This window comes from Mangifera indica, chromosome 14 (assembly GCF_011075055.1).
Source record: "Mangifera indica cultivar Alphonso chromosome 14, CATAS_Mindica_2.1, whole genome shotgun sequence".
Lineage (NCBI taxonomy): Eukaryota > Viridiplantae > Streptophyta > Magnoliopsida > Sapindales > Anacardiaceae > Mangifera > Mangifera indica.
The window spans coordinates 12,799,156-12,817,285 of NC_058150.1; the positions used below are offsets into that span (position 1 = coordinate 12,799,156).

The 18,130-nt window shown below is 31.5% G+C and overlaps 1 protein-coding gene across 1 annotated transcript; it reads left to right on the top strand.

Annotated features, from left to right (window-relative positions):
• Positions 1-11,477: 11,477 nt before the first annotated feature.
• Positions 11,478-13,897, top strand: LOC123195814 (zinc finger BED domain-containing protein RICESLEEPER 3-like). Its single transcript, XM_044609659.1, has 3 exons — positions 11,478-11,670; positions 11,743-11,883; positions 12,142-13,897. Exon 3 carries the CDS (start codon positions 12,631-12,633, stop codon positions 13,852-13,854), a length of 1,224 nt encoding a protein of 407 aa, XP_044465594.1. The 5' UTR covers positions 11,478-11,670; positions 11,743-11,883; positions 12,142-12,630; the 3' UTR covers positions 13,855-13,897.
• Positions 13,898-18,130: the final 4,233 nt, after the last annotated feature.

An 18,130-nucleotide genomic window follows, 5' to 3' on the forward strand; every position in this document is an offset into this window, starting at 1 on the left:
TTTTAATGAAGTCATTCAATATTATAATAATTTTATTACTATTACCCTTGCCCTTAGTCATGGTGATATCAGAGTTATAGACGTTTTAAGAACAACCTCATAGCGTGCATATAGAGTTCTTATGATCAAGTGCTATACACTAATCCCTTCGTTACAGTTCAACTATTCTTAGAATATTTATTTGAGTATATATTAATATGTTATAACAGACAAAGAAATTTATTGGAAATTTTAAATATGACTTTTATTAATAAACTTGTATTGTTATGGAAATTGGCTCTAAGGCACCAACTCCAACAATCTCCTACACAAAGCTTGGTTGTGCTAAAGGCTTGTTAGAACTCAAGAATAACTTTATTGTGAAAGAAAGAGATAATATTTCACTCAGAAGCTAGGGTTATATATAAAATAAAATAATTGTATGTTTTTCTACAAGAAGAGCACATATATATACACAAACACATGTGTTGCCAATGACTTGAACATGTTCCAAGTGGCTCTTCCATACATGCTTGGGACCAATGAGTATCCCAGATGTGCACGACATGGGTGGTAATTGTCCCACCAGTTTGCATGAACATACAACTCACATGAGTTGTACACCTAATCAACACATTTAATGTGCATATAATTTTCCATTTAATTCTCCCATGATTTTTAGCATTTAACTCGAAATCATGGGATTATCACCCTAATTTGAACTATAAATTAGAGGATGTGGATTTGTGATAATCTAAGTCAATCCTGCCAATTCTCGCATACACCTCAGCAACTCAGGATTATTACACTAAATTCTAAAAGTATAATAAGATACATTTGGGTTCATAAGTCTTTCCAAGGCTTTAAACTCTCCATTCAAAGTCCAGACTGAATCTAATTTGGACAATTCTCATGCTTCTAGAGTTCATCAACTCCTTTCATGCGTTACTTATAGGCTCTTCACTAAATCGATAGTGATTGGATCAAGCTTTCGACCTGGCATTTATCTGAACATATACAAAGATTGGCCTCTAGCAAGGATCATGACCACTCAATTAGTAGAGATCAACATATGACTCCTTTTAACTTGTCAGTGATATGATTACTCATATAATTCGGTCATTTTATCATACAATATATCTTTGAGGCTAACATACAAATTAAGTGTATTCCTCAAGACTCCTCGAATAACATAGATTGACTTCTTTCAATGACTAGATAATATTGAATCAAACAACAACTCAATCCCACTATGACTACAGATTTAATTGGTTATTGACATTTGTAAGAACACCCTAACTAAGATATTAGCTCTCGTATTTGGAGTGATGAATTTTTTATTAATCCATCATAGTCTTTATACAAATCTCAATATGATCAATCACTACCTTTCTAGGAATCCTCTAATCAGACTATATTGGGCTAGTGTCAAATAATATCGATTCTTGTACAAGACGATCTGATGACTTCAACTGTAAAGATCATATATACCTCTATTCACTAAAAAGATATTTTCCATAAATACTATAGTAACCATCTATATGAAATCCTTTTGTTAGGTCAGTCCGATGAACCTTTCTTTTTGTTAATCATTATTGACAAGGTGAAATTGTCAGAGCATGCAATTAGACAGTTTGGTGAGACTATGATTCCATGAAACATCTGTTGATACTAATAGTACAATTCAATGATGGAAAAAGTCAAAGTTTATGATCTAATAAACCGTTTAAGGTCTTGTATTTTAAATCCCTCATACTCGACTTTCAATGTATAATTTATTCAACATATGTATATATGACTTATCCTTTGAATTGATATTCATTATTTTCAACATGATTTATCTTATGTCATAGCTCCTCATTCAATGACTTCATCCTTCAAGATCTCTAGAATTATCCTTGTTCCTTTTTTAGGAATTCAACGGTAATTTCTAGTGTGTTGTCCAAAGACACTTATTTAAAAGTAGTTGATATTTCTAAAAATTGAGATATCAACTTCGAGTGTATATTATGTTATTCATGATTATTTTAAGAGTTAATGCTAATAGAAGTCTAATCATCTTTGTCTCTCAATTTATATGTTCAATGACACATAATTCAAGAGAAACATGTATCATCATGATGAAGAAGAATCTTTTAGGATTCTTATTTATTGAATCTCTTTAGTCTTCATCTATTATAAACACTCCAACTTAAATTTAATAGTCTATACGATATACAACAATAGATCAAGTGAGAATATGAAGCACCTTGTTTAAGTTCTTTTAAGAAAGATTACAAAGTTATCTAATCCTTATGCCAAATGCAAATATGACATTTAATTCAGATAGGTATATCATTGTATAGATATAAAATGTTAGATTTGTCATTGTACTCCCACTTGCTTTCGTATACAAATATCTTATTTATCTAAGTAAAACCAAAAGATTTTATGGTTTTATCTATATAAATATTTTTTTTAATTTTGACGTTCACATGAGTTCTTAAATAGAATTCACCAACTTGTATACCCAACCAACTCCAATTCTAGATTGATATCATTGGTTATGATATAGTCACAACAATTCTAAGTTTTATCCACTAAAGCTACTATTGACAATTAATTGTCAAACCTTTAATATAATGCAACAATTATGAGCGTATTTAGATTTTAATATCACTCATAGGTATCAAATTTTAACGTCATAAAGGACTAGTGCATTTATCATGAGTTATAAGAATTTTATTTCTTATAAACTCATAATGCACCTCATTATTCCTACATTATTATGTATACATAGACTGATTACCCATTTCCTTTTTTGAATGAGTAATTTTTGTTGTGATGTTCAACCATCTTTCGATGGTACATCATATATTTTATGTCTATCTTTCTTATAAGCTAGAACTCGATTGATTGAATTATGTTATTCTCTGACTTGATCTTTTAGAGAATTATATTTAAAAGAATCTTCCAGGATAGATTTTAAAACTTGTTTGGTATTGGAGAGACAATATTCTTTAAGTTTTCTTTAGAATATTACATAAGAAAAACTTTGGTTTAACTAACTCAAATTAATTGCTTAACATCAATGTCATTACCATTGTTAAATAAATCATTGGTCTTCAATCCTCTCAGATGAAGAAAAAGATACAAAAAATGTCATGCAAGCAAGAAGAATAAAAATCAAAATATGATTAAAGCATATAAGAGAAGGATTAGAAGTTTACCTTCTCCTTTGCTTCCTATAGAGATATAGGATGATAAATAAGCTTTACAAATGTAGAAGCCTCTAAAGAAAATCCACCTCCAAGCTTGGTTCTTCTTGGCCAAGACAAAAGGAGAGAAGAGAAAGAGTTTTAGACTTTTAGTGTGAGAAGAAAAAGTGTGAAAATGACTTAGTAGTCTAAAATTGAACTAAAATCACACTTATATAATGGTGGCCTCTTTTGTAATTTAAAAATTCTTATTTGGCCCAACTAATTCATAATTTGAAGTTTTGTCATGCATGTATATCAAATATACACCTTAGCTACCTGAATTTCATCTCATTAACATCTTAACATTTAAAATGTTATTTTTGCACACATATAACATTTTATATGATTTTCATTATCCTTTGGAAGGTGCTAGCCAACCTTGGATAATTAATTCTTCCTCTCGTAAACTTGGTTTATTGGTGTGACCCTTTAGGTTCATTATGGCATAGCCATGAGTCTTTTTTTAGAAGATTCAAAAGTGTATCCAGAAAACTGAATACTATAGTAAACAACTAGTAATGTGTCATAGCCCTTAAACCACGATGAAGAAATACTCAACCAAACCTAATATCTCCAATGATACTTTTTCTGTAGGTAATATCCTTCCGTTGTCCAATCTAAAACAATTTCGGACTCGTGGATCATCAAAGTCTTAATTTTTAATTCTTTACGAATCGTTGATTTAAATATTCAGAACACGTAATTACGAACATCCTTTATATGACTTACATTATACTTTGGCTAGAGATTTCGATTTCCAATAGTTAATGACATTCGCTTTAGAACTTAGATTTGAATAGAATAAATAGATATTAAAAACCTAATACTTTTCGAGTCAACAAATCACATATTGATCATCATTTGTCTTCATACACAAATAACACATAACTAACATGATTTCTCATACATAATGTGGTTAACACTGTATTTATACACCACATGAATCACACGTATCCATATCAGATCCAATTATGGCATTTTAGGTCAACGGATTACTTCATACACTAGTAGGATCATATGTTAAGTCACTAACTATGATTTAATGACCATGCGATTTATCATTATTAGTCATGTTTGAAAAATAGTTTTCTAAGTATTAATTCATACTAATACCTTAATGACAAGACCATTGTCATCATCCGTATTAATATCATCTCATGACATTCAATAGAGGTATTTAGTATGTCTATTATATGATATAATTGCCCAAGTTATATCATGTCCATTGGGAACAATTAAATTATTCAGTTTGCATTAAGTGAGTTATTTGGGTAGTTCACACACATACTTTATATTATTGAAAATAAAGGAAATAGTTTATGCATATAAACAAAAAAACTATATCTTTATTAATTAATTATTAAAAGATTATATACAAGATGAAATGTTTTGAAACCAACAATACGAATGGTTCTTAGGACATACACTAACACATTCAACATATACAAAATGTGTTATATATATAAACATGAATATGGGTTATAATTTATAACGTATTACTTTAAAACAGTTAATGGGTATCAAAACTCCCACTACACCTTAGGTAGTACATTGGACTATTTGTTTTATGTATTCACCTTCTTGATTTAACCCAAGTGATTAAAAACACATGTTATAAAATTCTTTATTTCATTCTTGATTTCCATGAATTTCTTCAAGGTATCCAAATTTGTATTTCTGAAGGTGTACAAATCATATTCACTGGAATTTCTAATAAATCGATTGAAATTCAAAATTTGTTGTATTCGATACTAACTATTAATTCTCGTTGTTTGGACGAAATTTAATAGTTGAGTAATGCTCCTACTGAAAGTAGTGAGAGGTTGACATAGTTACCTTTGTCTAAAAGACATAACCAGTATCCATCATATAACAAAAATTGAATGAATTGAAATTATAGCCATGACTTAATCTTTCATGCAATTTGACATAACATCATTTAATAATCTTCATTGAGATGATGTTTAATAGTTGAATAATATTTTTACTAAAGTTAGTAAGAGATCAACATAATCATCTTTGACTTGATGGACATAACTGGCATTCATTATTTGACAAAAGTCCAACAACTCAAAATACTGATCATGACTAAGTCTTTCGTGTCATCTAACACATCATTGTTTAATAATCATTATTAAGATAGTATTCAATAGTTGGATAATACTCTTTCTAAGGTTAGTAAGAGGTCGACACATTCATCTTTGTCTTGATAGACATAACTAATGTTCATTATTGAACAAAAATCAAACAACTCAAAATACTATTAACTAAGTCCTTTATGTGTCAAATTATGGTCTAGTTAATTTATATGATTTAAAATTAATGAAATAATCGTAGTTACAAATCTTACAAAAGTTTTATTTCTAAAAAATATTACAACTGATTTTATTTCTATTTTATCTTGCTAGTAAACAAAAGTGAATACATTAATCCTACAACTACAACTAATGTGGCGTGCACATGCTGCATTTCAAACTTATAGGTTCATATCTTCTTTCGGCAGACATCCACCATGTCTTGGTTCCTACACATCAATCAAATATGAGAATTTTAAATCCCAAGTTAAATAACATAAAATTTTGAGAAAATGTTCGATTCTTAATCATACCTAAAGTTAAAAATTAAGTCTTCCTCTTTTTGTTAGTTGGTAAGGTTTTGTAGTGTTTGCTTTAGTGACTAGGTTTACCACATTGAAAGCAACTTTCTTTACTCTTACTAACTGCACCATAATGAGTGTTTACTGTGTCCTAAGGTATAGGCTGAGATTCATAATTCAGTTTAGCCTTTGTCTTACTTCTTTCTTTTTCCCTTGTCAAACTGGTTTCAACCTATTTGGCCATTCTTATATATATGTTAACATACATTACTATCTTTAACAATCCTTTCGTGGATTCCTTTTTGTTGTCCTTCATAAAGTCCATAACGAACTTAGTGTAAGGTACAAGTGGAGACAAGATAATAATGTTGAAGGCCATGTTATTCGTCATACATGAGCCTCAAGTTTTGGCTCTCTTAATCAATTTAATTATATTATCCACTTTGGACACATAGTTCATCATGATTTTTTTTTTAGTTTGTAAACCAAAAACATCTTGATAGCTTAAAGAGCTCACATGCTATTTAACCAATCTCAATTTAGCATCCTCAAGCGATGTGAGATACGCATACAAACCCAACATCTCTCTTGTGCATTTTCAGTGTGGGATTTCTCTAAGTGTCACATCAAGCTTATTGGATTCCACTCTTGGATTAAGAAAAGTTCCAAAAAATTTCCTCTATCTAAGAACATTTTTCTCATCGTCATCTCCCCTACTTTTAGCACTAGGAGTTTTACCCTTCGAATAGACACTAGATTGCCCATGGTGGGTATTTTACTAGCTTGTCAACTTTTAGTTACACTTAATTTACAATTCAAGTTGCTATGGCCAAATTTCCTACATGAAACATATCTTAAAGGTCTCTAACTATATTATGTTCTGAGCTTAATTTTGTCTCCATTTGGAAAAACTAGATCAATGAAGTTAGGAAAGGCTTTATCCACATTCATCTCAACACTTACCTTGGTGAAATTACAACCTAGTACCTTCTTCAATAATAACATCTATAAAAGAGGGGGCTCTCTAAACTAGTCGCAATATAAATCAACTTCTTTGGGTTCAAACATTCCAAAGGATCACCAAATATTTTAACCTAAATAGCAATTTTTGTTATGCTCTTCGAAATTAAGTTAAGGTTCATAGTCCATTTATTACAAAGAAAAGTTACCCCACAAGAACCAAGGGCCATCCGTAATAACTTTGAGCAAATCATCTAAATTCTTAAACTTGAAGAAGAGCATACCTTGTTCATTCGAAAACACCTCCATAAGGCTAAGGCTAGCCTACATTTTGTTTGCAAAATGTTTAACCACCAAGAAAGGACAAGTTTTCCCTAAACAAAACCTAACAACACAATTCTCCCATTTTTTGGCTCATAAGATAGCCATTTCTTCAAGAAGAACAACACAAGCTCTAATTCGGCCCACTGTCAAGATATTGTCTACTTTGAACACACAGTCCATCATGGTTTTGCTTTTAAGCTTTACACCCCAAAACGCGTCTTAACAGTTTAAGAAGCTCACAGGTTATTTAACCAGTTAAATTCTTCTACCTCTAATCGATGTGGGATACATAGACAGAATACAAATAAACCTAATATATTTTCCGTGTTTTGTCAATATGGGATTTACTTAAGGGTATCACATAAACCCCCTCTTATGGAACTCAATATCCTCGTTGAGGTTTACCTCTCCATCATTCAAGAGGATACATGAAGTCGCTCTAATATCATTTGTAACATCCTTGGTCTAATAATCTAGTCCACTGTTTATATATTATCCACTTTGGACACATAGTCTATCATGGTTTTGTTTCTAGGCTTTGCAACCTCAAAACGCGTCTTAACAGTTTAAGGAACTCATAGGTTATTTAACTTGTTAAATTCTCTCACGTCTAACTAATGTGGGATACATAGACAGAATATAGATAGACCCAACATCTCTCTCATACTTTGTCGATGTGGGATTTGCCTAAAAGTGGGGAGAAAAATTCCAATGGGCAATTAAAGTGACTACAATCAAAGAGTTTCAACCACAACCTACTAAGAGCATTAAAAGGACTTAGAGGCACAAAGGAACTAACAACCAACATAAACAAACTATGAGACAATTTTGTAGAATAAGACACTAGAAGGCCATCCAAAGCAGACCTAAGAGGATAGGTGAACAACAAATCCATTCCATTACCCATGTGGGCAAAGAATCGGGAAAAAAAAAAAGAATAAAAAACACTTACCAAGATTGAGTTATAGAAACATAATAGAATAGAGCAACCAAACAACACTTGTAGATGAACGATGCATAGACAAAAGAAAGGCCAAATGAAAACAACAACAACCAAGCAAACAATCCCAACCTAAACTAGGTCAATAACCAGCCCAACCTAAAAACACTTGACCACAAATAACAACCCAACCTCACACCTTTTAAGTTGGCCAAAACACACCTCACACTACAAAGACAAGCCTATACTCAAAACACCCTTAGCACAAAATAACAAACCTAAAGAATCAACATCAAGTCGCAAAAGACCCCTAGCATAACACACCTAGGCCAACCTAGATGAAAACGCAAAACCCATAAAAAGAAGTACACGACTAGCAAAGTGAACACCTCAATAGGAACCAATAAGCAAAATGCACTAATGCAACACCTGCAAAACCTAGCAATAGGAAAGTCCTGCCAATGACTATCAATAAAACTAACAAGAGAAGGAAGTAAGACCAACCACCAGGCACTAAAAAAACAACAACCAAGAAATAAGACACTGCACCATATTGGAGGAGTGTCCAAAAGAGAACCAACAACCTAAGGACAAAACTACCCAAACAATAAACATAACTTACTAGGCAAATTGCACACCATAACCTAAACCACCAACACAAGAAAATAAAAGACAGTTAAAAGCCAACCACTATTGACACAAACATGAGGAATCACTAACTGAGACCATGGTAAAGAACCATAAAGAAGAAAGTAAAGTCAACGCCCAATGATGAAAGTACACAACAATGAAGAGAGGGAAAGACTGCAAAGAAAGAGGGAAGGAATAAAGAGGGGGAGGGAGAGTAGGACGGGGGAAAAGGGAGACAACCAAGAGGTTAGTGGGTAGAGGTGAACACAGGTGATAGATAACCAAAAAAGTAAAGGGAAGGGTGGAGGATGAAGGTTAGAGATCAAGGAAGGAGATTTCTTACACTAGCCATTTCTATTTTTATGCAATCTACAAGATTACATTTATATTTCACATTGTGTCTACATATGAAAGCTATCATTTTCTACCAAATTAGAATCATGTAATCAATGTAATTATCATGTTTTTTTTTTTTTAATAGAATTAGAATATGAATAAAATCTTATATTCATTGTTGTATTAAAAATACCTTAATATCATAATTACATGTAACCCCATTTCCTTATCCTATAAATATAAAGAATTACAAAATTAACCGGGATGGGGAGAACAATTATCTTGTAACTAACACCAATATTCTTTTACATTTAAAAAAGACGTAAATAATATAATCATTGAAGTAGACTTGTAAGTAACAAACTACAATACGCTAAGAACATTCTTATCTTCACAATATCTCACCCTAAGTCACATCCTCAATTCAACTATTTTTCATTTACTATGTAAGATTTTGCATACTTCTTGCTGTTATAAATATTCATATCAACACTTGGAAATGAATTTGTTTAATGCTACAACTAAGAGATTTAGGGGAAAACCTCTAGTGATCTAGTGACAATACATAAATCAATTGATGAGGCTATGTTCTACATTGTGGAAACAATCTTTAATAAAACATATCTCACTTGAAAAAATTTCATCAAATTTCAATCTTTTTTTGTTAATTAAAATGAAATTCATCAAATTCTATCTCAAATTAGAAAAAATTCAAAGATAATCACTGAAAATTGAGAAAACATATCTCACTTGAAAAATTACGCTTACCACAATCTAACCTCACCTAGTGGAAAACATTAGTTACCCCCCAAAGTCTTAGCACCCAGTAAAAATCAACAAACCTGCCAAAAACATAACTTCACCTAATACTTAATGCTTATCAGTGAAAAATTTCAATGAAACCCCTAGGCGTTGTCATCTAGTATAATATCAAATATCTCCCCATCACCACTTTTATACAAATTTTAAGTAACCCCTAGTAGGCATTGATGCTTAGTAGTATATCATATAACCCCTTCATTTTGCCTACTAGAGACATCATTTACCTTCTAGACAATTTTTTCTTAGTACAATTTTGAGCTACCCCACAAAAAGCCTACAGGAAAATTATTGATGTTTATCATATTCATCAAAACCCTATCAGTAGATGTGATTTGCTAATAGGTATAATCTTGCCTATTTGGCAAATGATGCCTGCCAACATGACTTTTATGATTTCATGCCAAATCTTTTGTTCCATATGAAAAAAAAAAATCTCTAACCTTCTTAAATCACTTTTCTACCAATATTGAATCAATTTTCACAGATAAATAGAACATTCATCAGCTAAAATTCCTGAATCCATATTGAAAATGGAAAACACAATCCCAAACCAATTAACACTATATACTAAACTTTTGACTCATTTAGAGTAAGTTGTAGTTTTAAAAATGATGATTTTGAGTGGGAATGCCTCTACCTTTGTTACGTTTGCAATTTGAATATTGGTCAACTTTAGTTGAAAAAAAAAAATCTTGTATAGATTAGATAAAATTTGTCTAAATCTATTTTAATAGTTTTGATCAGATGACTTCAAAAGTATTGACTAATTTTGTATACTCCCTCAAAGTAGCTATTTAAATTAATTTCTCCTTTAAATATTATATTTTGGTTACAAAATATTTAAATTTTTTATTTTTTATATTTAGTTTAGTCCTATTAAAATATATATCTTACACTTTAAATCCCTTTAACCTAAAATTCTTATATTTATTTTTTGAATACGCCAAGGGCCTAGACCTTACTTGCACAAGTCCTTATGAGTAGGGCCCATCTCAACTTCTCCTTAAGATTTAACCTAGACTAGGCTATGCGAGCACAGGTTCAACTTGCCCCAAACTAGTTTAGGCTTAAAAATTGGTTTGACACAATTTAGTTCAATTCAAATTCTTTTAATTTACATTCAAGCTAAGTTCAATTTAGAAAATTTAACTTATTTTTAAAATTAAATTGAGCTCAAGCTAAAAAAATTTTGATTTGGTTTGGCTTATGAGCTGAATGGATAATTTAATTTGATTCAAATTTAACTCATATCTTAATTTAAATTATGTTAAGTAATTATTAAAACAATATTATTTTATCTATTATTTGATAAAATAATAACAGTTTGTCACTAATTTGAACCATAAATATAAATTATGAATTTAAACTATAAATTTAAATTAAATTATTTTTATTTAAATCAAATTTAAATTAATCTTAATTTTGAATCAATGAATCAAATTAAACTCAAACTGATTTATGATCCATTAAAACTGAATTCGAGACGAGGACTACTCGGAGAGGGCCCAATTCTATTCTGTCCACCTCTAGCACATGCCCGTTTGGACCATGAGCAACGCTAGGCTTAGGAGCCCTAAACGCCCCGTTTTACCGGCGTTATACATCTTATAATAGAAGAGAAAAATGGTTAGAAACTACTGAAATAAAATATTTAAATATTAATTGTACATCTTGCACTAATCAGCACGATCTGGGAAAAGGTATGACTTGTCGGCCACCACAAAAGCCTAACGACGTTGCCCTAGTTCCTATGTTTACACTGAACTGAAGGGTTTCTCTGTTTTTCTTATTGAAAAGCCATGGAAGCAATATCCGTTGGATCTGATCCTCGTTTTTATTTTCAAGTTAAGTATTTGTTTTCTCATTTATTCATGTTAAATCCATGATTCTTTCTAATACTTGTGCAATATCTGTAGGTGGGAAAGATGAAAATCAGTGAGGGGATAAAATGTTTGCAAGATTTGGTACAATGGTACAAAAACAACTGGACCCCAGAAAATGCTGGAATCCTTGATGAATCCATAGCCTACCTTCAATCTCTTCAACGACAAGCACAGGTAACCTTACCAACTGCCCGTCATGTTTAAAACTATAGTGGTTCTGGTTTTCTATCTAAGTACACTTGTTTCAAATATTAGCATCTGGGTCCTTGGATTGAGCTGAAATTGTTTAAATCTGAAGAACAAAATGCCACTAAGCGTTTCTTCGCGAATGTTTCCTTCCTTGCTAGGTTTACTCGGCTTATCTTTCATTCAGCTTAATTTTATTTGTCTTTTTATTGGGTATTAGGTGATAGTGTTTATGTATATTAACAGGAAATCATTGAAAATAATGAGCAAAATGACAATTCTGGACCTAGTCTAGATGAAAAGATGGTGCTCGATACAAATTTTCTGAATTCATCATGTTCTAAACGAAAAAGAAGGACAAATGATTGGGAAGACTTCATCTCTTTAGGCTCAAATGAGAAGGAATGGGTTCAATGTAAATATTGTAAGAGAGACTTTGTAAGAATAAGTAAGAGTGAAACCTTACATCTCAGACATCATTTAAAAAGATGCCCAGGTTTGACAAATCATGGTGCAGTAGGTAAAGCAAAAGAGAAAAGTGTGATTGATTGAGAATTGACTTGCTTTGATTTGGTGCGAAGGATTATTAAGTATGAGATAAATGGCATAAAAGATGAAATACTTGATGTTTATGCACAAGAAAAAGATAAGTTGCAGAGCTATTTAGATAAACTCCCAGGTCGTTTTAATGTAACAATTAACTTATTGTCGAAAGACAAGGTTGACTTTTGGGTTATGACAGTTTGGTTTATCGATGATAGTTGGGAATTGAAGAAGAAGATTATTCAATTGGAAAATGATGAAATGGGAGTAGACTTACTTGAAAGAGTGAAGCGTTGGTTTCTGGATTGGAACATAGACAAAAGAATATTGTCTATAGCTGCCAAAAATATTGACAATGGAATATTTTATTTAGCTTATGCATATAGATATGCATCAAAGGTTATTGAGCTTAAAAATTGGCTTAATGAACGGGTTCCATTTCCTTTCATCTGGAATACATGTCCTAATTTTTTAAGACATTATGTAAACAAAGTTAGATATCAATCGTCGCATCTTGTTTACATTGAAGCGAAGCAGCTTGAGGACTACTATGTGAAGTCGTCAAACAAATATAAGTTTGAATTAGCAGTGAAAAAAGTTGAGTCCATTGGTAAAAAAGTAACATCCAAAAATAATGATAGATTTCCTCTTCCAAGTTCTGATTTGCTTGATTGGGTAATAGGATGTAAAGAAGCATTTTGTGAATTGGAGCATACAGATCCTGGTATCAAGTCTATCAAGTTTAATTGGTATGATGCAACTTCGGTGCAAAGCTTTTTGGCAGTGTTAAATGAAGTTTCTAAAATTAAATTGGCGAATGAGTTTTTCCCTCTTCTTTTGAAAATGCTGAAGTTTGTAAAAAATGGATATTATCTCGTTCACAGCACTGCAAGACTATGCGGAGAACTGCTTGATAAAACTAACATGGTTTTTGTGATCACAGTCATTCTAGATCCACGATTTAAAATGGATATTGTGGAACATTTCTGCAAAGAATTTCATGATAATGAGGCAGACTTACACTCTAAGAAAATCATTGATGATGTTTCAAATATTTACAATGAATATGCAAAGGATGTCAACAATTCTTCCATGGTGAGACAATATGCATTTCCAAATGAGGTTGCTTCATCAAAATCAGAACTCAACCGCTATTTGACAGATTCCAAGGTTCCTCTATATGAAGAGTTTGATATACTAGAATGGTGGCGGGTTAATTCTCCAACTTATCCAACACTAGCTATGATGGCTCGTGACTTCTTGTCAATACCTATTTCTGAGCCCTTTCTTCCAACACATTTTGATTATTCTTTGAAGAATGAAGTTGAAAATATTTATACTGGTGGGTTGGATGACGACTTAAAAAATGCTTTGGTATGTTCAAAAGTTTGGTTGAAGGACCCTGCAAATGTATAATGAAGTTGTTGAAATAAAAATATGTGTTTTATATTTTTCCCAATTAGTCCTTTCTTTTGCTATCTTGCTTATATTTATTGTCTTGAGCTTTATTGGTCAGCATTTTAATTCTAAAGCTCAAGTTTCAGCAGCAACCCTCTTTGTTGCCATTGCAATTCCATTTCCTCCAAGTCTAAGTGTGTTGCATGGCTCTGTATGCAATCTCTCTGTTAATTATTTTGATCTGCAAAACTTACATTTAATTATTCTGTACTATTTTATCTTTGTGGTGTTGCTGTAATTTTCATTTATCTTTTGATTGTTGCTGTAATAATTGTTACATGATTTAATGAATTACATTATTTTATGAGGATAACCGATAAATCCGGAAGCAAGACCTGAATTATGATACTACAAAATCCATTTATCTTTTGATTCAATTTGCTTGTAGCATAACATTCTCTATAATAAAAACATGTATAATTATTTAAAGAGGATTAATTTCAATTATCAATTAAACTTGTCTTTTGAATATATTTGATTACATTTTTTTATCGATAATTGAAGAGTCTAAATTTAGTTGTATATCCAATTTTTTATTGCTTAATCTTTTCTTTAATGATTTTCAATGTTCCTTTTTTAACTAGACAGAACTAGGTGAAGCCAATTTCTAGACTTGGATTGAATATCAGACTATCCAAATTGTTCCCACTTTTTGTCTGCACAAATTGAATCCCAACTCCCTGTTTCTTTTCATATCCTCTCTTTTGCTGTCTTGCTTATCTTTCTTTCTCTGTTTTTTTCAACCTTTATTGGTGGTAATTTTACTTCACTAGCTCAAATTTTGGAGAAAGCATTAGGCCTCCTGGTTACCGCCACTGTGGTTTTCACCATTGCAATACCTTTTCGTCTGAGCCTCAAGTGTGTTTGATGGATTCTGTATGCAATCTCCCTCATCACTATTTGATATGCAGAGCTCGTTTTTAATTACTTTTTACTGTTTTACTTCTTTTTGTTGTAATTGTGGTGGAATATGAATAAAGAATTGAAGATATGTTCTTGTAATTGTGAATATTTGGGTCATTATTTATTATGTAGCAGGAAAGAGAAAGACATCTCGGTCCAAACAGTAGAATGAGGGGTAGAGGGGGTTTTTTTTAATTGAAAAAATCAACCTTTTTCAGTTTTTTTCTTTTGACATGATTAAATTTAATCGAACTTAACTATTTTTAAAAGGTTAATTTTTTCAATAAAAATTTTAAAAATTAAGTCATTTCAGTAAAAATCAAAATTATATCTTTAATAGAAAAAATGTAATAATTTCATATTTTCAAATATTGTTATCCCTTGGATTATATACATGCAATTAAAATTTGAATTCAAAGTTGGATACCCAGATGGAATTTTGGGACATTGACTTGGAGCCATTGTCTTTTTATGTTAATTACTTTTGCATCATCTTCTTTTTTCTGGTTGTAAATTGCTTGAGAGTTATCTTATTGTTATTGTAATTTTCATGCCTTTCTTATTGTTGATTGGTGTAATAGTTTTTACATGATTTCTGGGAGTACATGTACATTATTCCACTACCACAATTGATAAATCCATAGCTATATGTAAAAATGTCACCTTAATTTATGTTAACTGTAGTTTATTTATTTTTATTGATGTAATCTATGTTATCATACGATAAAACTCCTCTTCAATTGAACGCATAATAACCAACACTGATGTGACTAATTAGTAACGAACTATAAGAATAATGACTAGATACGTAATCTATTCATCAATCATATAGAAACTCAGTATCTAAAAGGTTATTTTCCTATTCTCTAAATGTGTCCATAAGGAAAGCAATTGACTCATATGAAATCAAGATCATGGTATCAATGTAATCATTTTGTTTCAAAATATGCAATATCAAATACCTGAAATGTTATTAATCAACTCATGTATACGACTAAAACTTAATACATATTAACCAATCAATACAAAATATATATATAAAATTGACATACTATACAACAAAAAAAATAAGAATATTCATAAGTTTATATATAATACAAAAAATCAAAGAATTGAATTCCCGTCATGCTTCCATATTTTTTATACAACCATACAACTCATGACAGAAGCATTCTTTGCCCTAAAAGTTAATCTCTTGCCAGTGGTGAAATACTCTAAAATATATAATGAGAATATCCCGCAGTCACCGGAGGCAAGACCTTGTTGTGGTACATCTATGCATCTCGTGATGGTCAATGGTTCTAACTTTGGCTCAAGACCCTGTGACTCTCAATAGTTGGTTGCATTAATAATAGACGAAAGATAAGAATAACGTTTCATAGCCTCCAAGAACTTCTCTGTAGAGTAAAAAAATGTTTTCGATGACTCATACACCATCAAAGTCAACGCATTTAGGTCTAATTCACCGCATGCCCAGTGTTGAGATTCATAATTGATCGGAATATAAACCTATAATAAAATAAATTCATTACCATCAGTCAAAATTTGTCTAATATACTTTATCGAAATAATATATAAATATCAATTTAAATAATACAAACCCAATCAACATTAGCCCATGAGATATAACCTCTATGTAAGTTTGGATCATTTATCCCTTCAATCGGATCTAATAATAATCGTGGTCATCGATAATTATCTAACCCATAATTTTCTCGTTCTTTGATTATATGCGGTAACCACTCATCAAAAGAAGTTTCGACACAAGTCCATTTAGCGGATGGAAATGTATGTCGTAATACCACTAAATAACTATCGATATGCTGAAAAGTAAAATAATATTACAACAAGTGAGCAAACATTATAAAATAATAATATAATCTAAAAATAATATAACTTTTGCCTTTTAAAGATTAATATACCTAATCCAGTAGCCATTGGTTATTTTCACATAATAGCTTCCACCACTTTATTTTATCGCATGGTCCATATAAATAAGTGTTGCCCAAACCCGGTTCTGGAGGGTTCCCGTACCATTGCAAATATTCCCACATATTATTTTTTATATCCTCTTTGCAGGTTGCCTGCAACACCGCCCGTGCACGACGATGTTCGAAAGGATCAGTGTATGGGCTCCGAAGTGCTTTACCCTTCTTCATTATCCTTCCATGTAATGTCCTCCGAGTAATGGAATGGTGCTCTGATTGAGTTTTATTTGTGACATCCATTGTTTGTTGGATATTCGTATCAAACCGATCAAAATACTCAAACAGCACTTCTGTTGGCTCATCTTGAAAATAAAAAACAAAACATTTATCAATTTTCAAAATAACATCATTCAATTATTAAAAAATGCAAAATGTCAAAATATAGTTTAAAGATATACCACTTCAGTTAGGCTTGGTGGGTTTGTATGGTGCGTATGTTGAAGCTCTGTCAACTTAGCTTCTATAGATGCTTGACGTGCTTCAAGTAGTGTTTGTCGTTCATCGATGTTTCCAAGCCGTTCATCAATTTTTTACATGAACCCTTGTAGAAGCTCTTAAAGTCTATCAAATTTATCATCATCTTTCCGGGTAGATGCACTTGGAATATTGTAAATATGTGTTTCTTCAGCCAGCTGAGGCGATGATGTAAAAGCACTACGCTCAGGTTGCAGCATAGCCAATGGCACATGACTACTTATAAATGAACTCCGTCGCCTACGAACAGGAGTACTCCAACTGACAGGTGTAGGTTGGATATCTGGAGGGGATGTAACACCATGTAGGATGTCTAGAGGGGATGTTACACCAAGTAGGATCTCTGGAGGGGATGAAGGTACGACAGGAGAAGTAATATCAGATTCTTCTGAATCATCAATGTCATCTATAACATCTTCATAATACGATGATTGCCTCTCAACTTTGGATGCAATCATACGAGAGGTGACAACATCCTAAAGATATTCAAATCAAGTTTATTAAGAGAGGTTTAAAGTGAACTAATAATAAAGTATGTATCATGCATAAGAACTTACTTCAAAAGAGTTTAAAATACGATCCATCTCCTCCTAACTTGGAACTTCTAAACTTCTCCACCTCAACATTCGAGGGATTGTCTTAACCGATTTACAAACCACAAAACTTTCCAAATTATTAAGCGTCTCGTATATCCAAATCTGTCATTCAAAAATGCACATACTATAAATAAATAAAATGAGCAGACATATATACTTATGAAATATTAAAAAGGGATTAATATTACTGAAATGCTAAGGTACATCCTCGTATACTATAAGTTAATATTGGGATATCATTTGAATTTGGTAGATACAATCTACAAACTTCAT

Excerpts from the sequence above, each read along its gene's own strand:
- LOC123195814 (XM_044609659.1), top strand. The coding sequence starts at position 12,631 with ATGACAGTTTGGTTTATCGATGATAGTTGGGAATTGAAGAAGAAGATT.